Source organism: Apteryx mantelli, chromosome 7, assembly GCF_036417845.1.
Source record: "Apteryx mantelli isolate bAptMan1 chromosome 7, bAptMan1.hap1, whole genome shotgun sequence".
NCBI lineage: Eukaryota > Metazoa > Chordata > Aves > Apterygiformes > Apterygidae > Apteryx > Apteryx mantelli.
In genome coordinates, this window is record NC_089984.1 from 17,735,733 (window position 1) to 17,760,956 (window position 25,224).

At 38.3% G+C, this 25,224-nt stretch overlaps 2 protein-coding genes across 7 annotated transcripts in view; one reads left to right on the forward strand and one right to left on the reverse strand.

Annotated features, from left to right (window-relative positions):
• Positions 1-545: 545 nt before the first annotated feature.
• RPS24 (ribosomal protein S24) lies at positions 546-6,577 on the reverse strand. 3 transcript variants are annotated; one of them, XM_013960288.2, is made up of 7 exons: positions 6,479-6,577; positions 5,857-5,922; positions 5,282-5,491; positions 4,666-4,776; positions 3,790-3,807; positions 1,630-1,665; positions 546-742 (listed from the first exon to the last, which is right to left on the reverse strand). In XM_013960288.2, exons 1-5 carry the CDS (start codon positions 6,479-6,481, stop codon positions 3,802-3,804), a joined length of 396 nt encoding a protein of 131 aa, XP_013815742.1. In that variant the 5' UTR covers positions 6,482-6,577; the 3' UTR covers positions 546-742; positions 1,630-1,665; positions 3,790-3,801. The 3 variants fall into 3 exon arrangements, with proteins under 3 accessions (XP_013815742.1, XP_067155971.1, XP_013815743.1); XM_067299870.1 differs by lacking the exon at positions 6,479-6,577 and adding an exon at positions 6,424-6,430 and having other exon boundaries at positions 5,857-5,923; XM_013960289.2 differs by lacking the exon at positions 3,790-3,807.
• Positions 6,578-6,876: 299 nt separating this feature from the next.
• POLR3A (RNA polymerase III subunit A) overlaps positions 6,877-25,224 on the forward strand; it is a 38,798-nt gene continuing 20,450 nt past the window's right edge. For all 4 annotated transcript variants that reach the window (XM_067299871.1, XM_067299872.1, XM_067299873.1 and 1 more), the window contains exons 1-19: positions 6,877-6,971; positions 7,333-7,468; positions 7,994-8,131; positions 8,545-8,716; positions 10,017-10,171; positions 11,183-11,422; positions 12,051-12,213; positions 12,406-12,542; positions 13,109-13,212; positions 14,104-14,245; positions 14,774-14,914; positions 15,570-15,639; positions 15,890-16,017; positions 17,576-17,714; positions 19,790-19,954; positions 20,252-20,424; positions 21,644-21,755; positions 22,851-22,969; positions 24,399-24,536. In XM_067299871.1, the coding sequence (XP_067155972.1) occupies positions 6,928-6,971; positions 7,333-7,468; positions 7,994-8,131; positions 8,545-8,716; positions 10,017-10,171; positions 11,183-11,422; positions 12,051-12,213; positions 12,406-12,542; positions 13,109-13,212; positions 14,104-14,245; positions 14,774-14,914; positions 15,570-15,639; positions 15,890-16,017; positions 17,576-17,714; positions 19,790-19,954; positions 20,252-20,424; positions 21,644-21,755; positions 22,851-22,969; positions 24,399-24,536 (2,616 nt within the window). In that variant the 5' untranslated portion in view covers positions 6,877-6,927. The remainder of the gene's footprint in view (positions 6,972-7,332; positions 7,469-7,993; positions 8,132-8,544; positions 8,717-10,016; positions 10,172-11,182; positions 11,423-12,050; positions 12,214-12,405; positions 12,543-13,108; positions 13,213-14,103; positions 14,246-14,773; positions 14,915-15,569; positions 15,640-15,889; positions 16,018-17,575; positions 17,715-19,789; positions 19,955-20,251; positions 20,425-21,643; positions 21,756-22,850; positions 22,970-24,398; positions 24,537-25,224) is intronic.

Consider the following 25,224-nt stretch of genomic DNA (forward strand, 5'->3'; position numbering starts at 1 on the left):
ATCTCACTTTTAATACCACTCTATCAATAGGTCAGAGTTTAATTTGTTTGTATCCTTTTGGAAGGATATCTAATAGGCATCTATATTTGAAGGCATCTGTTAAGTAAAAGAGCAGCCTTTTAATTTCAACATAAATTCAGAATAAAAACTATTTATTTTAGAAGCAATTAGTCCCTGCTTTTCCATCCCCTTAGTCAAGCTTTGTTAGTTCATCTACGCTAAGAAAAAAACCTGCAGTACCTATCCTTTTACCAGGGCAATACTAACCACAATTACTAACTCCAGTAAAGGCAGAGACACTGGATCCTGAGGTATAACATTACCGTACAGCTAAGGGTATGCGTGATGCATAATAGATACAGACAATAGCACCCACTAGTTCAAGACCCAGACTGAAGACAGGTCTTAGGGGCTTTCCAAACTACAGTTTGAATGTCAGATGATAAAGTCACACCTACCACCACTAAATAACACTGCCTGCATGGAACTAAGTTCTATCAGTATAAAATTGATAGAGACTCAGAAATGATACTCTTAAGAGCTGCTTAATTATGAAAAAGTTTTAATACAGTGCAAACAGTGCACCAATTTAACTTCTCATACTTTACAAAACTGTAGCAGTCAAATCAAAACTAAAGAGCAAATAGACACTTTATTAACATAGTTTATTTGATGTTAAAGCCAGATGAGCAGCTTCTTTCCAGAATAATTCTTCCTGCACTTCTTTCCAGAATAATTTAGTCTGTAAAGGAAAAGAAAGATCAGTTCTATAAAACTAGTGAAACCAACTTTTTTTTAAACACTCAAACCTTTATAGGGCCTGAACAACCAGTTCCCGAACTGGCCAGGTGAACCACATTGAGCCTTATCTTTGAAGAAAGGCAATTTCACAGTACCACCATGAGACTTGGCAACAGCCTAAATAACAGTATTTCTGTAGAAGCAACAAGCTACAACTGTTTTGTCAGCCTTCTGCTTAACAGACTATGCTCAGTCCATCAGCTCCCAGACTGTTTAAATTACTTAAAAAGGAGTCACACTGAATATTTGTAATAAAATCAGATTTTTGTCTGTAATGGTTTTTGCCCACAGCACATCTAAGCAGTTTATGTTTCTGTAGCAGAGATCTAAAATATATTTTAGGATTTGTCTAAAAGGCTATCAGGTTTGTACATGAACACTTTACTTGCTAAAAGTACTGGTAAGAAAATACAAAATAGTCTCTAAACCAGAGACAGACAACTTCAATCCATTTAAGACATGGAAAAAAAAAACCCAATACATGCTACCCTATCCATAACATACCAACACCATTTACAAGGAAAATTTAAGCCTTGTTTACAATAAAAAACTAAATCAATAGTTTAAGCAACAGTAAATCTGAGAACTGCCTATTACTTCAGTCTTTCCACTAGCCAGGTATTTCATCTAACAACTGTAAGTCACAAACCCACAGCTCAGGAGCAAGCACAACAGTGATTTGTAAATATTTAAGTGTTTTAGTCTTAAACTCTGCACTGGGTTCTGTATCACACAAATCCAAAGGTCTTTGCATGAATCAACAGTAGATCCATGTCATGATAACATACTACCAAATGTCCAGTCTAACAAAGCATTTTAAAGTCTTACCTGTTTTCCATTTTCCATCTGAAGTATGTTCATTTACTGAAATAAAGAAAAAAGCATTAATTGACAAAATAATGGCCTATCCAAGTTCTATTACTGTAAAAGATTTAGCTTTTGAGGGCATGCTAATAATATGCTTTTTTCAATTAGCACAGTGAAACATGACAGGAAAACTCATGGAAGTTTTGACTACTGTATAGGCTAAAAACTTAGACTTCATGCATTCTTCAAACTTGAGGTGTGAGCTAACCATAGCAGTGTAGAGCTCTACAATACTCAAAATGCAATTCGATGTTCATTTCTATCTACAGGCCACAGAATTGTTTCAAGAGCTGATCCATGTTTCCCATTTTGATTGCATTTGTTTTAGAAAACATTTCTAATTTTTTGGAAGGCTATCATGTCAAAGCCTGTCACAACAGTAGTTGTGACATTAAAAGGTAGTCTTTTTTGTACTACCTCACCTCAGGTTATAGATCATTGCTTCAAAAGCAAGCAGGAGGTGAGGTGTTTCTCACAACTACTTGTTGTTAACTTTTACACAAGTCCAACTAACCAACTACAGGAGAAAATGTTAGACAATTTTAGTACACTTTTCTTGGAACTGCAGGAGAAACAGGAATGGAGTTCTGAAGGAATGGAAAGTGAGAGAAGTATTAAAACTAGTGGAGTCAGACATTACAACACAAACACTGCTGTGTAGAAGAAACAATTCAAATACGGTTCATCATGCCAAGTTTTCATAACCACATGGTATGTAGCCCAAGGCCTATACAGGCTTGCCTGAACAGGTCTCAATCAAGTGACTACATACTTCTGAGGTAAACAGACTTTTCAGACATAGGTAGACATCAAAGCTATCTTGATTGATTTAAGATTCCTACAGATGGCTGTGAGAAACAGTGCTGCACCATGCCATACCATTATGTTCAAACATGCATTTTTCAAAACAAAGCTTTAAAACAGGAATGTATTCTGCAAGCTTATTTCTGTGAGGCAGTTTAGAACTCTTCACATCCAGGTTCTCCAGAAGGCAAACCAATTAATTTGTCCTTAGTTTAAGCTTTATGTAAAGACACCAGGATGAACAAATAAGCTCTAACCTAAGTATACTTTTCAACTAAAAGATCATGTAAGACATTGAAGGAATCTCTAACCCAAAAGAGTTCTCTTACTGAGATGGTACACTAGTTTGAAGTATGCTTGGTATAAGAGTCACATCTGTTGTGCAATTATCACAGCACATGACCCTGGTCTTAAAGCATAAAACCTTTTAGAAGTAAAGAGAATTTAGATGAACTGGACCATACTAGTGACAGTCACGTAACCCTTTGATAAGGGGAAACTATAAGAGTCATAGCAGCTATTTTCAAGTAAGGAATTCTTGGAAGGAGGAACTTCACCCACTACTGATATCAGTGCAATGCTAAATGACTCCCTTGTCATGCACAACAGGGTGCATGTTACAGTGTTACTGCTACATTAAGTTGTTCTTCTACTGTTATACTGTGAACAGTTGCAGAACTTCATTATTAGAACAGCAGTAAAGCAGAAAAGAAAGGCTTTGAATCTTATCTAGTAGGTAGCAGTAATGCTAGTTTATTTCCAGCCAACGATATGCCTTGTGAGATCATGCTATTTGTAAGTGAGGAGAATCTAACCTCACAGACAAAATTTAGAATTTGTCAGGTCAAGAGTTAAGAGTTAAAAGCTGACAGTTGTTTGGTTTCCAACAACCATCTCAAATGCACTAAGCTGTGGTATGACTTAGTTTCCATAAAGATACATAAGCTACTTTAACATAAAAGTCAAGTTACACATGCAATTGCACTGTACTACTTTGAACCAGAATCTGAAGTTTTGACCCAATGCCTCAAATGATACCATTTAGTTTACCAGCTTTCCTCACACTGAGAGCTCCTTATTTTAATGCTATTTTATTAGTATCAAAACTCTTGTTCGCTATCAGCCAAACAAACTTTAAAGTTATACAGAATAAAGCTGATTGATTTATGTAGTTATCTGAACCCTTCCAGGGCAGAAGCAAGTTTAATACAAATGTGCAGGCAGACAAAGCAGTACAGTGCTTCCATTAAAAGTAGGAATAAAGTGTTTCAGTGATATATAATTTAGTCACCACACCCATGCTCATTTTTTCAGTACCTGCTAGATACTTCATTTCTGATGGAGAATTCCAAGAAAGTAGAAAAAAGCAAAAGTGAAGATTAAAGTTCAAGATGTTAAAGCAATTTATAGCAGCTACAGAAGTAGATCTCAAAACCCATCACCCTCTATTAAAAGCATTTAAAAACCCCACTTAGTTGCAAAGCTTGCTCATTTTTTTCCCAGAACACAAAAAGCTCAGCTGCTGCTGACAAAGATACTGGCTATTCCTAGGTTATGCCTCAGCTTTCACTTCTTTAATGAAAGGAACTCAGTCTGCCTCCAAACTTCATGCTTGTCAAGTCTGTACCAAGTTCCAGCCATAGAATGGTAGCTCCCACCAGAACAGAAGCCCCACAAAGCAGAAATCAGTCACTTAAAAACAGTATAAAGTAGGCATTCTACCTTATTTTAACTTCCACACAACTTAGCACACTACACATCCCTAAAAAAATCTCCTCTATGGCACCATTACGAACATCACGACTCGGTGGGATAGAAGCATTAAACGTTCAGGTAGTCTGAGTAACAAGTGTTAAGAAAAGTGCATCAGATTCAAATATTGCATGACTGAGTTATGACATTAGAGCAAAGCTTTTATTAAATTTAATAACATTTAACTTCAATTTGAGAACTGACACATAAGAAAATTTAAGAAGCGCTGTTTCATGTTACACAAGCTAAGCTGCAGCAATGAGGAGCTAAACTAAGCTACTGAGCCAATAGGAAGCTATACATCACCACACAGATTACCTTCTGTTATCCAGTAGAACAAGTGAAAGAAATGGGAAGAAAGACAATGTTATTCCATTGAATTTCTAATCAACATTTTAAAGGCAACATCCACACTCAAGCTTACAGATATTCTCATCCTACCTTCTTGCCAGCACCAACATTTGCCTTTGCTGTGCCTCTGACTTTCTTCATTCTGTTCTTACGCTCCTTTCGCTGTTTCCTAGAAGTCTTCTTCTTTTCATACAGACCATGCTATTAAGAAAGAAAGTTAATGTTTATTTATCATTACTTTACTGATGCTAGCTTATGACCTTAAGTTCTTCTGAACTAAAGTTACTTCATTATTTTGAGGCTCTTCAAATAATGTTTAAATCTAAAATACTAGTTAAGTAGTGAGGCAACTTCAATATAAGGCAGCATATAATAATTGATATCTTGTATGTACCAGTCCCATCTCTTCTACCTTAATTCTTCAAGGGCTTCAATAGTGTTTACAGTTACTTCTTAGCACTAGGCTTAACTAGTAACATCTGTTTTGCCTTCCCCAGGTCCCCCATAATATACTGTAATGAGTTTATCCTATTCTGCAAATGCATTAGTTAAACTATGCTAGACTACTTACACAACACTTCAAGTTTCATATCCACATAATACTACTTTCACAAAACTTTCTTTTACAGATCTAAATCATGAATGATAAAACACTAAGGCCAGCTTCATTGTTTTCAAGTTACAAGAAAACAAAAAGAAAACCTACCCTAGCGAGCCTGTGCTTCGGTTCATTTTTCTTTGCATAGTCCAGGGAATCATATATCATGCCAAAGCCTGTCGTTTTTCCACCACCAAAGTGAGTTCTGAAGCCAAAGACGAAAATTACATCAGGGGTTGTCTTGTACATTTTTGCCAGCTTTTCCCTGATTTCTGTTTTGGGGACTGTGGCCTTCCCAGGATGAAGAACATCAATCACCTAAAATTAATTTTCACAAGTTATATAAAAGCAAAAGTAGGTCAATACGCATTACAGTTATCAGACTTTACAGTCCCATTATAGGTATGCTTAGTACCCAAATAACCCACCTCAGCAGTAATAAAAATCATTAATTTGAAACAAGACTGTTCACAGCAGTATATTGTTTCAAATGACAAATCAAACCATTACTACACCATCAAAATTTATCTTTAGCATGCACCAATACATTTAAATATACATGCTTACAATGGGTTCTTTAAAAAGTCAAAAATTGAGGCTTTTATTGACCGTAACTAAAAAATACTAATATGCCAGAACCAAAAGCCACACAAAACTAAAGGAAGTTTTCAATATACTCTTACCATCTGCTTACGCTGAAGCAGTCTGTTTGTCATGAACTTCCTGGTTCTGATGGTCACGGTGTCATTCTAACAGATACGGATACAAAAAGAACGAGGAAAAACAACGTAGGCGCGTGTATAATTGGAGGCAGAAACAATAACGCGTGGCGCGGCGGCAGGCAGCGCGCTGTCAGGGGGTGACAGCGACCTGAGCGCCGAGGGCCGCCGCCCCCGCGCCGAGAAGGTGCCCCGGGCACGCAGGGCAGCGGCAGAGCCACGCCCGGCTCCCCGGCGCCGCCGCCCGCGGAGCCTCGGAGGGGGCGCGGGACAGAGCCGCGCCCGCTCAGCCCCCAGTCCCCGCGCTCCGCCCGGCACAGCGGCAGAGCCGCCGCCGCCCCCGCACAGCCCCGCGGGGGCCGGGCCCGCGCCCGCTCTCACCGGCCGGCACCGAGGCGGCGCCCCGGGCGCAGGCCGCGGGCGCCCCGGCTGGGAACGGGGGCAAAGCGGGCCCCCACCATACCCGCGCGGGCGCCCGCGGGCAGGCCGGGCCGGCGGGGCGCGGCGGCCCGGGGCCCGCGCGGAGGCGGGATGGCGGCGGCGCGGGGCGGATGGCGGCGGGCCGCGCCGGCCCGCACGGACTCACCATGGCGGCGGCGACCTCCCTGCCAGCGAGCGAGAAAAGGAAGGGCCGCCGCTGCGCCGCCAATCATAAGCCGGCGCAGGGTCCTTCGCGCCGGAGGGGCGGAGCCGCGCGCAGAGGTGTCCGGCCAGGAGCCGGAGCCGAATGGGAGAGACCGGGGGTGGCTCGGCCGGTGCCTGATGAGAAGAGGGAGGGAGAGAGGATGCTGCCGGGCCCACTGGCCGTGTGGACTGGCCGGCACCGGCGTAGCACAAAGAGGGGGCAGAGGGAGGGAGGAGGCCCGCGGCTCTCTGCCGGGCGGGCGCGGGGGGCGGGGGGGCGGGGCGAGGATGCCGCGGGGGCGGGGCGAAGATGCCGCGGCAGGGGCGCTGTCCCGCGCTTGCGCGGTTGTTGGGCTCTGCGCCGCCGCGTGCAGCTCCGCTGGCCTCGTAACGGCTGCTGCCGCCGCCATCATGGTGAAGGAGCAGTTCAGGGAGACGGATGTGGCCAAGAAGATGTGAGTGGAGCGGGCCGCGCCGCGCCCGGCGCCGCGGGGCGGGTGAGGCTGGCGCCCCGCGGCGCAGCCGGTGCGGGGGAGAAGTTGCCTCTCCGGGGCGCGGCCGGGGAGCCGAGCGCGGCCCCCTGCGGGCGGCTGCGGCGCTGCCCCGCAGCCGGACCGAAGCCCCGCAGCCGCGAGCCGCCAGCTCGCTGTGAAACAGCTCTGACTTTTGGAGTTAAGCAGAAAGAAACGACTTCGGCCGGGTTTTGAATCTGTTTACCCTTTCGTGCGTTGTTTTCTGAATACGTATCTGTGTGCATGTGTTCATAAATATCTGTGTATGTTTACGCGTATGTACCTGTGACCTCTCGCATCCCAGAAGCCACATCTGCTTTGGGATGAAATCTCCAGAAGAGATGCGTCAGCAAGCGCACATTCAGGTGGTTAGCAAAAACTTGTACAGTCAGGACAACCATCACTCTCCCCTGCAGTATGGAGTACTCGACCATCGCATGGTGAGAACTCCTTTTCTTTTTTTGTTCTTTTTTTAATCTTTCTGTGGATTTACTTGAAATATTTAAAAATGATGTGAGATGAAGAATGAAATTTCCTATTCATTAAAAAAATGCGCGAATTTGTCTCTACTTAAGTTGGAGAGATTGTCGGTTGCATTGGCCTCCCAAGTTGTTCTGAAACTTGAGATTTGACATCTCCTTTCTTCCTGGTTTTGGGAAGGTTCAGGGAAGCATTCTTCAGAATGCCTTACTGGGCTGTAAATCAGTTGTAACAGGTGGACGAGTTAATATCACTGATATCAGTGGGGACTGCCTGTGCAAAACATCTTTTTTCCTAACGCTTGGGCTGAGTGTAATGCTACTGGCATGCTTCTGATAAAGGGGGAGGGAAAAAAGCACTCTGGGTCTGCTATCAAGATTGCAGACTAGCTTTAGAGCTGTTGTGGTGTCTTCCATTTATTCAGTTAGTTGATTACAGCTAAAACCTTTCTTTGTGTTTTTTTTTTCTTTTTTTCTTCCCTGAAGGGAACCAGTGAAAAAGACCGTCCCTGTGAAACCTGTGGAAAAAATCTAGCTGATTGTTTAGGACATTATGGGTACATTGACTTAGAACTGCCGTGTTTCCATGTTGGATACTTCAAAGCCGTGATAGGCATCTTACAGGTAAATGTATTTGTGCTTGGTCATTGGTATGTAGTCTGCACAAAGGAAATGTTCAGAAAAGATGATTTTTGAAATACAGTAGTTTCGAATACCAAAACAAGGTAGTATGTTGAATTTTATCAGTTCTTTATGCATCTTGTGTATTGTAAAATGCATTTATTTAAATATCAGTCTTAATTATGTTAGCATCAGTCTTACTGTGTGTGATCTTAGACTGATTAACTTAATCCATTATCTTTCTGTAATAGTTTTAATCAAACGTATGAATTGTACTTGCCGTTTAGGACATTCCAGTAAATCAAAGCCCTGTTTGCCTTGTATGGATTTTTAAGATCCTGCAGAACTTGGATAAGCATAAGGAAACAACTCTGCCTGTTTCTGTTAAACTGTGTTTACATGTCTTTACGTTTAAGATGATTTGCAAAACCTGTTGCCGTATCATGCTATCTCTGGAAGAGAAGAAACAGTTTTTGGATTACCTAAAACGACCTGGCCTTACATATCTGCAGAAGAGAGGGCTAAAAAAAAAAGTGTCTGAAAAGTGCCGAAAGAAAAACACTTGTCCTTATTGTGGTGCCTTTAACGGTGAGTGTTGGCATTAGCAGTTAGTGGTAGTTGTGTACGGTGCTGGTTTTTACCTTGGCATCTGTGATAGGCATCAAAATCTTGAATATTTTTGTCCATTCCACAGCTAATGGGTATTAAGAAACAGGTAATTGCAATTTTAATTCCAAGATTGTTCACATCTTATGTATGTGTATATAGATACTGTCCTAGTAGCTTGTTTTTTCTGATGTGGTATCTCTTTGTGGCCATAACCAATATTTGATACTTGAATAATGGCAAAAAGCCTGTTTAACATGGTTTTAAAAACACTGGAAGCTACTGTCAATGATAAATACTTTAGAAGCATTTGTAGGCCTTGTAATTTTGACTGAACTTCACTTTCCATAATTGTATTAAATTACCCTTTGTAAGTTTAGAAGCCCTTGTCATCCTCTGGAAGGGTATGTTCTGCAGGTGTAGCTTAGATGTATTAGAGTTTTGATGATGTTGAATTACGCTGGAATTTGTTCTTCAGGGCAGAGTATCTTATGCAGTAAGATTTCATATTTGTTTTTCAAAATACATTTTTTCCTCATGCATGCTGATGAAGTAACACTGCTGTTAAAGGACTTGATGCAGTATTACAGATTTATAGTGAATGGATAATTCATAACTTGCAGTAAAATTTTGCTGTTTGATCTCATGAGAGTTCTGTTAATATTGTTCTGATGATCAAAGGTCTGAACAAATAGGAAGGAAGCTTCTTTGTTTTGAGTGCCGTGTATATGTATAAGGGGCATCTACAATAGCCATTTAGAAAATTGAGTGGTAGGTCAGTATACTTCAGGAAAAAAAAATTGAATTTGGAAAGCATTTGTACTAGTCTGAGGAAGTTTTACCAATACTGATACCTGCATGAAATGAAAATACTTGTCAGATTTTTCCTATGATTCACTTCCAAAATGACTTTAGAAACTAATTGAATTATATATAAATGACACATCTCAGTCCTGTTTTTAGTGTGGGAACTTTTACATTTAAAAAAAAAAGAGATCTCTGCTGTGATTGAAGGAGAGCTGAATGAAAGTACAGGCTGAGAAAGAGTATCCTCTTTCATCTTCTGAAGCCACATCATGATCAAGGCACAATAAGCCAGCAATACAAGGAAGACTGCTCTGATTGTCCTCTTCTTGTTTTATGAATTTAGGAAACTGGTTAATAAAGCTGATGAACTTTATTTGATTATTGTGTTCACAGAAGGTATAAAATATATAATTTTGGAAAAGTAGCTGACTTTTTTTATAAGTTTTATTTTTGAAAAGCATTTATTTGCTCACAGGAACCGTGAAGAAGTGTGGTTTATTGAAAATAATACATGAAAAATACAAGACTAATAAGAAAGTGGTAGATCCAATAGTATCCACTTTCCTCCAGTCCTTTGAAACTGCCATAGAACATAATAAAGAAGTAGAATCGTTACTGGGAAGAGCTCAGGTAAATTTTATTATCACTTAAATTTCTTGCTAGTCTTTGTGTATGAAATAATACTTCTTAATGGTATTTAATGTAGCTGCTTAAGCCTTGTGGTGGTCTAAGATTCTAACATACCAGAAAGACAGTTGAAGAATGTTTATATCCATTGGAATAACATTAACCTTGCAAAAATGAGAAACTTAGTGTGTTAGTATATTCTGATACATAGCTTTTTGTCTGTAAAGAGAGGGGACGTTCATGCTGTAGCACTAGGGATATTCATTGCTGTGCAGAAATGAATCTTGATGTGTGAAATTTCCATAAGCTAGAAAAGAGAGAAGAAATGTAGGCCCATAGAAAATTTGCACGTACTTGTAGATTTACTTTTAAGTCTGGGATGATTACAGTACACTATTTTTTTTGTTCTTCAAAAGTATTTAGTATTGAGGAGAGAGATGACTTAATTAGATAGCTTTTTTGTTTCCTTCAGTTTGGCATTGTGTGGAATTCTGTTTTCTTCTGCTCTTTGCAAGCCAGGCAGATCTTAATGTAGATAATTGGGCAGAAAAAGTAATGAATATCTAAGTGTTTCTTACACTGCAGCAGAAGCTGTACTGAAAAGAGAGAAATGAAGTTTTAAAAATAAATTTTAGAAGAAGTGTCGTAAATTCGTATGATTTTCTACTAATAAAATGAATATTTATACTGCAAGTTTGTTGTAACAAGTTTATTGCGTTGCTTTGGGAAGTGACTATGAAATGTTCTCAGTAACTTTAAAAAAGGAGAGTAACATGGTGAGAAGTAAAACTGATAATGAAGAAGGAAAAACAGAAGGAAAGCAGACATAAGTCAGTATCTGAGACACTAAAAACGTTGGTTCAGAATAAACAAACTAAAACATAGTTTTGTTTGCATTAATGGTAGTTCTCTGTCTTTTTTAAATACTTTTATGTGAGCAATCAGTAAATGAGGGAAGGATTGAAAGTTGTTTCCTGATGATTTGTTTTCCCCATTCCCCAATGAATTTTGTAGGAAAACTTGAATCCATTAATAGTATTGAACCTCTTCAAAAGAATCCAGGCAGAAGATATCCCTCTGCTTCTGATGAACCCAGAAGCAGGTAAACCTTCAGATCTGATCCTCACACGACTCTTGGTGCCCCCACTGTGCATCAGACCCTCTGTTGTGAGTGACTTGAAGTCTGGCACCAATGAAGATGACTTGACAATGAAACTGACGGAGATCATTTTCCTCAATGATGTAATAAAAAAGGTGAATCACCCTTCAAGCTGTCAGAGATTGCTGCCTTTGAAAAGATTTGCTTAGAATTGAATATAGTAACTGGTTTTACTTGTCTCAGGGCTCGCCATCTAAAAAGCAGTCTATACTGAACTGCTATGTCATTCAGCCTTTTATTGAAACAAATAGGGAAACTTGCTGCAAATGGGGGTGGCTAACTGGTTGTTTACATTATCTTTGTATAGTAATAGGACCTGCTGAAGATGCATTGGTGCCTTGGGAGAAGGTTTTTTTCTTTTAGTTCTGGTCCGTGAACTGTTGTCTTTTTTCCCCCATGGCAATTAAACTTTTTGAATGATAAGATACAGGAAAACATTCTATAATGTTCAGAAGTTACCCATTTACTTACTGTTGGGCTTTTTCTTATTCCTTGTAGGCCTTCCCATTTCTTTCTGAATTTTTGCCCTTCCTTTGTTCCACTCTCTGTTTTTAAGACAGGGCCTGTCTTTTTGCCTTTATTATTGATAAAATGGGTATGAAGTTTTCTTTAACACTGTTTTCACAAGAACAAACAGTTGTACTCATTATCAGAGAAATTCTTTGCTAGTTTCATAAGTGTTGCTATGTTTATTTTCTGAACTGGCTGACTTTTTTTGTTTAGCATAGGATATCAGGAGCCAAAACACAGATGATTATGGAAGACTGGGACTTCCTTCAACTGCAGTGTGCTCTGTACATTAACAGTGAGCTCTCTGGGATTCCTCTCAATATGGCACCTAAAAAATGGACTAGAGGTTTTGTTCAGAGACTGAAGGGAAAGCAAGGTTTGTCTGGAAATTTGTTTTAATTAAGCCAGAAATATTTGCCATTTCAAAGCATCCCTTTTATTTTGTTGTGCTCCTGTGATGTACCTTAAAAGTTGTTCTAATGTGCTGCCTTAATGCGAAAGCTTTTTTACAGATAACACTTTGAAAATGCCTTTTTGTAAAACAATTTTAACTTGCTTGTTTTGTTAGGTCGGTTTAGAGGCAATCTGTCTGGAAAGCGAGTGGATTTCTCTGGCAGAACAGTCATTTCACCTGATCCTAACTTACGAATAGATGAAGTAGCAGTGCCTATTCATGTTGCTAAAATACTAACCTTTCCTGAAAAGGTAAGCAGCCTAGAACCAAAACCTTTTCTATGTGTTTTTTTTAACGAGGTATCAGTGTTGTCCTTCTTTATAACCTGAATGGAAAAGGAAGGCAAAAAGGAGTAAATGTAGTAGTTTTATGGTCAACATGCCATTCAGTAACACTTTGCCAGTTCCGTTGCTGCTAGTAAGTGAAATTTGTAGTATCAGATAAATGCAAGTATTGTGGAGGCCCATTGTGTATGGAAGGAGATGTCAAGAGAGAATATTAGTTTTGCTTGATATTTTTTAAACTTGTGTATAGCTTCATATGTTCATTGGTGTATCTGTCTAAGGAGTGGTTTAGGGTTTTTTATTTCTGAATTAACTTCCCAGATTTTTCATTTAATTTCCCTCTGAGGTTCTGCTCTAAGATTGACCTATAGTTTCCTCCTCTATTCTGTCCTGCCTGTTTCTTTCAGCAGCTGGAGGCTATGAGGGGGGGGATTGTTAGTTAAGCCTAAAATTTGAAAACACAAAACACCAGAGAAAGCAAGAGGTCTTGAAGTGTGTTTCACTTGTTCCTGATTGAAGTCTTTATGCAACAGGTGAACAAAGCAAATATTAATTTTATGAGAAAACTTGTCCGAAATGGTCCTGATGTTCATCCTGGAGCCAACTTCATTCAGCAAAGGCACACTCAGATGAAAAGGTACTGTGCTGATCTGTAATGATTCATTTCTCTTCATCAGCTTGTTCTTACTGCTCTGTGAAAACAGTTACATATCTCTAGGAATTAAAATTATTTTTTATTTTTTAATATCTTTCATAAATGGCAGTAATAAAAATTTGTCATTATCTAAAAAGAGCTTGTACAATAAATCTGAACAGATAGTCTGTGGGATTTCAACTTAAGTGTGCATACTAATGATAGTGAACTGCAATTAGATTGTTTTATGACTGAATATCTTTTATTTGGTATAATAGAGGCTAAAACACTATGGATAATGTAGAAACTTGGATGAGATCTGTATTTTGGGAAATACTGAGAGGCATGGTGCAGAGATACTTGAATGGCTCTAGTTCATTGTTTTGGTTTATTTGTGTGTGCTCGTTAGCAATTGTGGTGAAGTGGGTTGGCTCAACACTGCTGCCTCCTGTACTGTGAGCTCTGGAGCTTTGCAGTTTAATGATGGACGGAAGCAGGCAGTGTGGAGCGCTTTGTCCTGGCCACTGTCATGGAAGGGCTAATCTGCAGTCAGTTTATGGATAGTAAGAAGTGATTGTATATTAGCAAAACCGCCTATTTTCTGATATGGTTACAAATTTTCGTGTTTTTACAGATAGGCTTTTTTCTGACTTGTAGTGATAACAGTACTTTTGTTAATTAATATTGCAAATTCATTAATTATTTGAAACTGTAACAGGGCTGATGTTTAATGATGCAATGCTTTCCACACCAGTTTTATCTTCTAGTCATTGCAATACAAATACTCCAACATTTAATGGAAGAACTTACATTATAAACACAGTTTCTTTTCAGTTGTCTGTATGTCTTTCTGACTTTATTTCTTGTGTTTCTATTGCCATGTGCTACTATAAGATTTTTGAAATATGGGAACCGAGAAAAGATGGCCCAGGAGCTGAAGTTTGGTGATATCGTGGAGAGGCATCTTATAGATGGTGATATAGTACTCTTCAACCGACAACCCTCTCTACACAAGCTGAGCATCATGGCTCACATCGTAAGTGCATACACAGTCTAGCATAGAGGTAGTGCATCACCTGAATCTTAGGTGCTTTGCCTTTGCTGATATTTCTCTCTTACACATACAAAAATAAACAGCTTCTTCTGAAACATCGCATGGGGATGATCATAAATACAGTGCATTTGTGGTTTTGCATGGAAATTGAAGTGTAACTGGGCAGTATGCTATCTGGACAGTTCTGTTAATAGCCGTAATTGATCTTGCTTTCTGTTCTTCCATAAGCATTTCATTTTGCAGAGTAGGTGTGATCCCTACAAAGCATGCTGTGCTCTGTGCTTTGTATAAGCTCTTCATAATGGAGGTTAGTAATTACATTTATGTAATGTAACCTGAGTCCAGTTTCTGTTAGTTCCTGGTTCAGTTAAATCATTTAATTAGAAATTTTGACTTAGGTCTGTAATAAAAGGACAGATAGACTAAAGTCTCCATGGAGACACTCAGGTATGACTTTTCATCTTTTAACAGGCTTGATTGTGTACTGCATTACTTTTTCTTCTTTTGCAGGCTAGAGTAAAACCTCATAGGACATTCAGGTTTAATGAGTGTGTCTGTACACCATACAATGCAGATTTTGATGGAGATGAGATGAACCTTCACCTTCCTCAGACAGAAGAAGCAAAAGCAGAAGCGCTTGTTCTAATGGGGGTATGTAGATCATGTTGCTGTTGGGATTTTGCTAGTGGCTAATGAGCTATGCCCTGTACCTTTTATGTCACATGTAAAATTTGAAATCATCACTTAGCTACCCTGATAAGGATACTAACCTGTGAAGCTGCCTAAAAAGTATGCAAAAGGCAATTTGGAATAAATTAAGGCTCTTTAAATACATCGGTAGTCCATTCGACACATATTTAGCATCCCTGGCAAATGCAGTGTTTTTAAGTAAGTGCATGTCTTTAGTATGTTTCTGCCTGACTATCGTTAGCAATAGTGAGCACTGCCAAAGTAGGATGGCTCCGTTACCAGGTTCATATTTTGCCTTCCAGTCTGACATCCCAGCAATCTCAGGCTGTCGGACCAATTGGAAGTGAGGCAGCAATAGTGTGGTAGTACTGGAGCAATATTTATCAGAGAAGACAGGAGACAGTAGGCTTGTATGATGGAACAGAGAGAGAAAGGATGGTAGATAAAGAGGGATCTGATGGTTGCTGCCTTTGATCTGTGGTGTGGGAGTGGAGTCAGTAGCAACAATCTGAGGATTTTTCCAGTACATTGTTTGTTCCTTTAGGGCGCTGTTGGGTAACAAATGCAATATCAGTCTTTTCAGACGTGTAATCTTTTTGTTTTTTATGTGACGTAGACTAAAGCAAACTTGGTAACACCAAGAAATGGAGAACCCCTAATTGCTGCTATTCAGGACTTCCTTACAGGTGTGTACATAAGCTTATTTTAGAGCTGTGTGATTTAACAGTTGTTTCTTTTGTTGTTGTTTCATAATTACTGAGAGAATTAAAAAAAAAATCTGGAAAGGATTTACAACTGAAGCTGTCTAATCTTTTGTCACTTTGCACACTAAGTAGATAACTATATCAGAATAAAATCATTAATACCAAATATGCAATAGCTTTTAAATTTAACCTCATTTTAATCTGTCAGATTAATCATTTTTTTACAATCTAGGTGCTTATCTTCTTACACTGAAAGATACGTTTTTTGATCGAGCCAAAGCCTGTCAAATTATTGCTTCTATCCTAGTCGGCAAGGATGAAAAGATTAAAGTTCGCCTTCCACCCCCAGCAATCCTGAAGGTGTGTCAAAGTATTTTTCTTTTTCTAATCTTACCAAGACTTTCTCTGTTCTGTGTTTTTTGACCCATGGTGATGTTTTCAACAAAGAGAATTTCAGTGACAGTACTTGTTTTCTCTGACATTTGCACTGTATCAGATACTGTAAGGCATAAAGTGCAAGAATCAGAATTCGGGGTCAAAGCTACGCAGGAGGAGTTCGGTGCCTGAGGCTGAACAAAGTTGGCCTTGCATGGTGCAGTCCAGATACTATAATCCATCAGCTATCACCAACTAGTGCATATTCCCTCAGGGTTAAAGCAGAGTTTTTCTACTATCCTGCTACTGTTAGACAGACTACCTTGTTGTTGATGATCAGTAGAAGATGTGTCGTTGTTAGAAACCTCAGTATTACCAGCTGTGCAGACTAACACGAGGCTAAGTGGAGAAACCACGTTATTCCATGGGTGCCCTGAAGCAATGTGTTGGAATGCTAGACGCTTCTAGGTTTCAGTATTCCAATGTTAAGAGATGTCACACCTGAGAAATAATGACTTAACTGTTAATCTGGAAATGTGTTAAAGGTTAAAGATGGTGAGTGCTATCTGATTTTTGTTACATCATGTGCATGAAAGAATTTATTGTGAAGGGCAAAGTATTTGTGTGTTGGTCACAAACTTTGAAGAGTGCTATAGTTATCATTTATTAAATGAAATTAGTGTCTGCTAAGCCTTTATTCATATACCTTTAAGGGTGGCTTTATTTGATTAATTTTCCATTTGAGGCAAACATTATTGTTTGGAGAGAGAACTGGTACATTTTGTAACTTGCTGAATACTCATGAAGGGCCAGCATGTACTTGTTTATACCTTTTACTTGATTTTAAAATTGTTGTAAGTGTAAGATTTTCCTGGAAATTTCCCTAACTGTTAGTAAAGTAAAACTGGAACGTCAAAGAATAATACTAACTTCAAGCAAGGTCAAAGCATTTACGGGCAGTAGCTAAGGTGAATTTTATAAATATATGTAAACCATAGTTTATAGCTAAGAGCAGTGTTTTTCTGACTACTTCTGTCAAATCAAATAAATAATTTTATCACTATGTGTGACAGTTACTTATGTTTAACTACAGTAGAGTGAAATATGTAATTATATGAATGTTTAATCTCATAAAAATTTAATCAGAAGGCACTATATAGTGAAGGAAATATAAACATGGCATCCTGTTTGGGAAATGAAATGACAGTAGCATCATCATTTTTTTCTTTTCTTTTTCTTTTTTCTTTTCTCTTTCATCAGAAAGAGAAGTATGACAGAGGGAGTACTAGAGGATGTTTCTCTAAATGCACGCACATACTCTTATGTAAAAGATAACCATTCAGGAGTTGGTGCTTTTATATTCATAGAAGTGCGTAATAGCTCTCCAATTCAAAGGAAAGCTGTTGTGCACTTCTATAAATATAGTTCAGTATACCAAGGTTCGGTATAGAAAACAAAATTTTACAATTAAAATCTGCCTGCTATTTTACTGTAGTTGTATCATAACCTCCAACCCTAATTTTTGTCCTTTTGTTCTCTTAAGCCTGTAACACTCTGGACAGGAAAACAGGTTTTCAGCCTTATTCTCAAGCCTAGTGATGACTGTCCTGTAAAAGCCAATCTGCGAACCAAGGGCAAACAGTATTGTGGCAAAGGAGAAGACCTGTGTTTCAATGATTCTTGTGAGTGACACTTCTGAAGCTTTGTTTTAGAACTCTTCAAAGAAGTTGTAGAGATTGCTTTGAGTTTGTTGCTACTGAGCTCTCTGTTGAAGCAGTGTTTTACATAAGTATTCTTGAAATGAAAACTAAAATTGTGCATTTTTTTCAAAAGGTTGGAGTCATACTGAACATCAAAGAAAAGACATGTATGGTTTCTTGTAATAAAATTTCTTTTACATGATGCTAGGCTAGTAGTGATGCTAATGTAGTATTTGAAGGTAAGAAAGGCAAAGCTAAGGAAAGCCAAGAAGCTTAAAGGGGCTGTGCAGAGGGCAAATGGGAAAATTTAATATCTCAAGTGGAGGTGGTGATGCCAGGATTAGAAGTCAGACAGTGAAAGAAGTGAAGATATGAAGGAAAGATGAGAATCTCTAAGAGGTCAAACCAACTATATCCTTTCAGTTAGGGAAGTCAGAGTGGTAGCAAAGAAGCAGAGGTTGAAAGGGCTGTAGGAGATGAGCAAGGCTTTGCTGGTTGATAATTTAATTCATGGGGTAACAGCTGGAAAAAAACTTGAGCAAGCAGGATTAGTCTGACTCTTTGCTGCTCAGAAGTGTGAGTTAAGGAACCTAGGGAGGAAAAATTGATTTACATTGCAGTACAGGCATTATTTGCCTGTTCAGGCATATAACGATGATGTGAGAAAAGATTTGTTGACAGGGACTCAAATCTACTCTGTACCAGATTCTGAGAGATTTCCTTAGAAGGCAGAACCACTTGGTGGTTGTGAGCTTGGTTGTAAATGTGATGGCACAGTTTTTTCGTCCTGGATGGAGTGCAGGGGTGAAGGCAGCAAAGCAAGCCTGATGCTCTTGTGTGAACATAAAACCATATTCCTTCTTTCGCAGGCTTTGTATTTTAATATATATGGGCAGCATTTCCATTTTATGAGGTTAACAGTAGCAGATGATGGAGAAAACCTTTGGATTTCACTGATGGTTCTGTTCAGTTCTCTGAAAAAACTTCATTTCTAAAGCAACGCTAATTCCATTCAGAAAATTGTGCAAATTCTCTGAAGTCTCATTAAATCTTAGTATTATATTTTCATTGTATATAGTAAGTGATAAGTGGCAGTCACTACTGCTTGTGGTTCAACAGGATGATTACCTAAATTCATATTGAATATACTGAGCATAGGGTACAGTGTGCAAACATCTAGAGCATTCTGCAGAAAATGATTTAAATTGGATCCATATACACACACACACACACACACATATATATATATATGCCAGTTCTTTGAGAGATGCATAATGAACATGTACTGCTTTCATAAAAAATCTGTCTGAAGTTTGTGTATAGAAGAAGCTTTTTTAATTGCTTAAAGGCTAAAACTTATAAGGAAGATTCAATGCCTGAAATAGAGGTTCCTGATGAAGCAAAAGAAAGTTGTCTAAGGGATGCAGCATATACAGGCTACAGGCCTACAGCTGAGGTGGAGGTCTTTATGGTATGCTTCTTCTAATTTAAGAGGCATCTGAGTCCAGTATGCCTTTTAAATTAAAGCTGTTTCCCATAAGGTGATGCAGAGTAGCACTGAATATCAGAATCTTTGAATGAGAAAATTGCAGGCTCCCATCTGAAGTTTTGTTGCTCTACTTTAAAAAAAAAATCCAAGATCTTCAGTTCATTAAGCATGATTATGGACTTTATTTGTGGAAGGATACAACTGATTGATTGGTATCTTTGTTTTGGTCAGTGAAGTGAAATTTGTTTTTTGGGTGTTATTTGCTTTTAGATTATTAACATAAAGGATTATTCTCAGTGTTTCTCAGAAGTCTTAAATTGGATAAAGTTGCCATTCTAAGGAGGGGGGGAAATAGAGAAATGTTAATGTAAGTGGGTAAGATCAGTTTGTAGACTGTGTTCCCTAAATACTCATTCCTGCACTTCTACAGATGTGGTAAATATATGCCTTTGGGTTTTGTTATTTTCATGAACAAAGCTTTTATTTAAAAACCTGCTTCATAAGTTACTGCTAGAGTTGAAGTACTGTTTTAAAAAATGATCGATTCTTTCTGCTTTTCGGTTTCTAGATGTCACAATTCAAAATAGTGAGTTAATGAGTGGCAGTATGGACAAAGGAACCTTAGGATCAGGATCCAAGAACAATATCTTCTACATCTTGCTGAGAGACTGGGGTCAGGTAGAAGCTGCAGATGCCATGTCACGACTAGCCAGGCTTGCTCCTGTCTATCTTTGTAAGTAATGGGGGAAGCATGTTTCTTTGTAAAACAGTGTCTTAAGGCTGAAATACAGAACAATCAAGCAAGATTTTGCCTAAGATACAGTGTAATCTGTTTAAAAAAAAAAAAAAAGTTAATTGCAAAGCTGATAGAAACACTGAAATAACTGATGTGTGTGCACTGGAAGCGTGTCATTGCATCATAATGGGAGGAAATATTAAAGGTCCTGATGATAACATTTCCTGTTTTTATTTGTATTTTCTCTGTATGAAACTGAGCTAGCAGAATCATCTTCTTGTTATTTTACTATAGCTAACCGTGGCTTTTCGATTGGAATTGGTGATGTTACCCCTGGGCAGGGCCTACTAAAAGCTAAGTATGAACTCCTGAATGCTGGATATAAGAAATGTGATGAGTATATTGAAGCTCTGAACACTGGCAAGCTGCAGCAGCAGCCTGGCTGTACTGCAGAAGAGACACTAGAGGTAAAAGTTTTAAGTTAAATCAATATATGTTTATAGTAGAGACTTCATGAATGACTTCCTGTTAAGTTTGTGAAGCTCAAAGCTGTCTGCTGAAGCTTAAAAATTTGAGTGAATAGGATCCTTATGTACTCAACTTTAATCGTTTGAGTCTGTCTAGACTTAACGCTTATATGCATGTATGAATGGATTAAGGCCACTTGGGGCTGCTCTCGTAGCTCTTCTTGATTTTATGCTCTTCAAGAACATTAAAAATGGTAGTTAAATACTGAATGACTGTGATCCTCGCACTCTGCTGGAAGTATTGGGATAGCATGTAAGATAGTAAAATTACACAGCTAATCAGAATGGAGTTAATGTTACATTTGCCGATATTTACTAAGTTAATAACCAATAGTAACACCAATGAATCCAATCCAAGAAGCAAAATATTCATTTAGTTACAACTCTGTCTTTATGCAAATATTTTCTTGTGCCTTATTGGGGCAAAACTTGAGTGGACTTCAGTTCCGCTCACTTTTTTTCTTTTTTCTGTAGGAATTTTGACAAAGAGCAATGACTGTTGCCCCAAAGCTTAGAGACAGGGACTTAATGGAGTAAACTGAAGAATGCTCTTTTCACTGTCTTTAATGGTTTTATATATTTGCCCTCTTGGATATTCAATATCTAGGAGATGCGTTGTGTTACTTTTTTTAAGTAAAATAACCTCCACCCTATGGTTAACTATTGCCACAGTTGTCAGTTTAAACTGGCACTCTCTGGCTGAAAGAAGAGTCTTGCAGTCTTTCTCCCCTCTTCCTCTTCTGGGTGTATGTCCTAGAATGTTTTTTGATACAGTTGTTAAGCTCTTAACAATTGGAGACGTTAGCACTGCATACTCTGTCCAAAATTACTTTTTGTGATGGTCTTTTCATGTAGTACAGTGAGACTTACAACTTAGTTCAATGGTTAGTCTAACTAGCTTAAGCTGGTGATGCTGCCAAAAGAAGCTATCATGCCTCAGCTACCCCTGTCTTCTGGCAAAGAATTTTTATGCAGCAAACTGCAGTTTGAGTTAAAAGTTATATCTTGTTTTACCCAAAGCAAACATCTAGGTTTCTTTCTTTTTATTCTGTTTTTAATTCTGTATTGACTGTTGAAGGTATTGGTAGCAAGTGATAAGGTGCTGTTTGTGTATGGTATTTTTTAACTAATGCTGTATCTCTGAATTCTTGGATTCTAGGCCTTAATCCTTAAAGAACTCTCTGTTATCAGAGATCACGCTGGCAGTGCCTGTCTCAGGGAATTGGACAAGAGCAACAGTCCCCTTATCATGGCTCTCTGTGGTTCTAAAGGTAGGACTCGCTAAGCTTTGGAATTACATTGCTGACTCCATCCCTGTTCTCAGAATTGCTTGGGCTCCCCTTTATAGCCTGTTTTATACAGGCAGTCAGAGATGCATGTATTAAATTTGTGTCATGTATGTTTGGAGTGACTCTTCTCAATAAATACACATTGGCTATGGTTAATTGAAATCAGGTTGATGTTGTATTTTTGGAATGTTTAGACTTTTGGTACAAGATGAAAAGCATCCTTCTGGTACTTTAGATGTTCTTAAGTCTTGATTTAATTAATCAGTAAAAAGATTTCAGCTGTACCTCCTGCCCCAGAAACCTGTATCACACAGAAAATCACCCAGAAATGATACCTTAAGATTTGGGGATACGTTTCAGTCATTTTCACTGCTTTGCTTCTAATGGACCATCTGTGTAGTAGATACTTGTTTTCTACTCAAAATTCTTATCCAAGCTTTCTTTTGTTTTCTTTATGAATTTGAAGAAATCATTTAACTGCTCTGCCTTTCTTTATCTGTCTCTAATAAATTGTGGAAAGCCTCAGGATGAGGTTCTTGTATTTCTGAAGAAATACTGAGATCTAAGAAGAAGAATAAATTAGGGGAATATTTTTGGGGAGGGGGATCACTTAATGTGACTTGATTCTCTGGGACTTAGTTTGTTGTAGGAGTATTGGTAGAAGCTGAACCCTTCATAAAGAAAATATTGTAAAATATGTTTGATGAAGCAATTGTGAAGCAAAATATATAGGTCAGGAACATGGGTTGTATAAATGGCAATACATGATACAAAACAAGATAATGTGCGTCGTATAATCAAATACTGGTGGCATGAATGTCTGTGACCCAAAGGAAAAATGTAAAGCGTTGTTTGCTATATGGTAGACTAACTTGGTTGTTGTCAGTCTCTGCGTAAATGCTTAAATGAATAGGACAAGTAACAGAAAAGCTTGGTTACCTGATGCAATTCTGAAGACATTTTTGAAGAACTTCAAAGCTAAATACTACATCTTCATAGAAGTGAAAACAGCTCAGTCATTAGAGGAGCACTGGTACTCCTCATTTGTGAGTGTTTTTATTTTCTCTTTCTTTTCAGGTTCCTTCATTAACATATCCCAGATGATTGCTTGTGTAGGTCAGCAGGCTATCAGTGGGTCACGAGTTCCTGATGGATTTGAGAACAGATCCTTGCCTCACTTTGAGAAACATTCTAAGGTAAATTTGTATGCTTGCAGTATTTTATAAAGGAAGTAAAATAGATTATTAAAACCGTTTCAAGAGGAACACATGATAGGGTGTGGTGTCCTGTCATGGCATGGCAAAGGAAAAGGAACACATTCAGTGGATGTAAAGCATTTTGAATGTGAATCAGTAGTTAAGAGCAGTGTTGTGAATTGCCATAGGAAGTTTGATTAGCTTGTATTTTTATAGCTCAACTTTGCTGTTTCTGCAATTTAGACCTTTCTAATTTAGTAATTTTAAAATAAATTTGATACATTTTTGATGCAATAATTTGTTAAAATTTCTCTTTTGCATTCTTTTTCAGTGCACTAAAACTTTTCAGGACAACTGTTGATTGGGTGTTGAAATCTTTAGTCAGGTGTAACATGCCAGATAAACCATTCTAGAATTTGGGTTGTTTCTTTTTCCACTAGGATAGATATCATGAGCTACTTTGAACATTCTGTGTTTGAATCCTGTTCTACATGGATCAATGAGGAATCCCATGTGCTTGTTAATACAATTCTGTGTGATTCTTTTATTCTTTTTTTTTTTTTTTAACTGGTATCTAAAATCTAATTATCAGTAGAGAAGGTTCTGGGTACTAGCCATCAATCTTATTAGAATGTGTTAGTCAACTGTCAATGGTAGCTGTGGCACTTGCCTGTGTCACTGCAGGTCCAATTTTCAACTTCTGAATTCTGTAACATGAAATCCTTTCTTTCCTGAATAAGTTAAGGGAGAAATAAACTTCATGGGTTATATGAGAAGGAGAAAGTCATGACTTTTAACTCTGGCTTTGTTACAGGTGTAAAAAACACTGCCTGTTAAATAACAACACAAAATGGTCTTCTGAGATGTAACATTGTTCTATGTGATCATATAGACAGCTTGGTTGCTTGACTTAAGGGACGTCTGCATGAAGTTCATTGGCCAGAACTCTTTATCTGTGGTGAAAGCAAACCACTGAAAACAATTAGTTACGTACACACCTCCACTTTATGTTATATTCTCTCTAGATTCCTTATTCTTCAGCACTGTTAATGCCTTCACTATACTACTGCAAAATGAATGTTCATATCATCCTTTCATTTCTTGCAACTTTAAGGGAGACTGAAATGTTAGAATTTAGTGTAGTGTTTGCAACGAATGGCATGGCAAGGCTTGAATGTAGAGAAGTAAAATCTTATATTAGATAACTTGGAAAAAACTAGACAGGGGTTTTGAAGTCTTTATTCAGAGCTAAAATAAACAATGAACTTTAAAGCTAAATACAAGCTGAGACAGTTGCTCTGTGTTTAATTGTGTATGTATCAGTTGACTTTCTGAAAGAATTTAGGCCACTTAAAATATATATTTTTCCGTTACATGCATACAGAATGTACACTATATTTTAATCTTTTTTTTCCACTCTTCTATGTAGCTTCCAGCAGCAAAAGGCTTTGTTGCTAATAGCTTCTATTCTGGGTTGACTCCTACTGAGTTTTTCTTCCATACAATGGCTGGTCGAGAAGGTCTGGTTGATACAGCTGTAAAAACTGCTGAAACTGGATATATGCAGGTAACTGTCAGTGGAATGGGGGTATTACCAATTTTGCAAAAGGAGGATATTTGTTTTGGTATGTGCTTTTTAGGATGAGAAAGGTGAAGTCCTTGTGGTTTGTTGTTGTTGTTTCTTAATGTAATGGAGAGTATACTGTGAAATACCTGAATTTTCTGTATTCTCCCATAGACAAGCACAGTTTGTGAAACAGACTTCAGGCAATGGCGCAGTAATACGTTTGTATTAAGCTGTTTCCTCTTGAATATGGGTGATAAAAGCCTTTGTTTTAGGGACTCGCTGAGGATTACGTGCTAGGTAGTTGTGTATTCTCAAAATCCATGTGAATTATGGAAGTTTGGTCCATACATCATAGCACTGATTTGGGTTGTGAGAGCTTTTTTCAAGTATGATGTTTTGACTACTTTTTTTTTTCATATTTTTACTGACAAACAAAACAAAGCATCTGTAAACCCTTGCTTTGAGCTATTTAAAAAAAGATTATCTGGATGGCAGAAATCTGTCTAAAGCTCCCTTCCAGTATCTGTCCTCTTTAGGTAGCAGGCCCCTAGCCATACAGAGTTGGATTTAGAGTTAAAGATGTTCTGTAACGTGTTAGTTCTTTAGCTATATTTCCTGTAAAAACAAGTATCCCTTTGCCAAAGCTTCTTGCTGCCATAGTCAGTCTCAAGAGTTCATTGAAAACATT

Coding starts and splice junctions, on each gene's coding strand:
- RPS24 (XM_013960288.2), bottom strand. Junction 5,492..5,856: donor TGCTTCAGCGTAAGCAGATG/GTAAGAGTATAT, acceptor AATTAATTTTAG/GTGATTGATGTTCTTCATCC. Junction 4,777..5,281: donor CGAAGCACAGGCTCGCTAGG/GTAGGTTTTCTT, acceptor CTTTCTTAATAG/CATGGTCTGTATGAAAAGAA.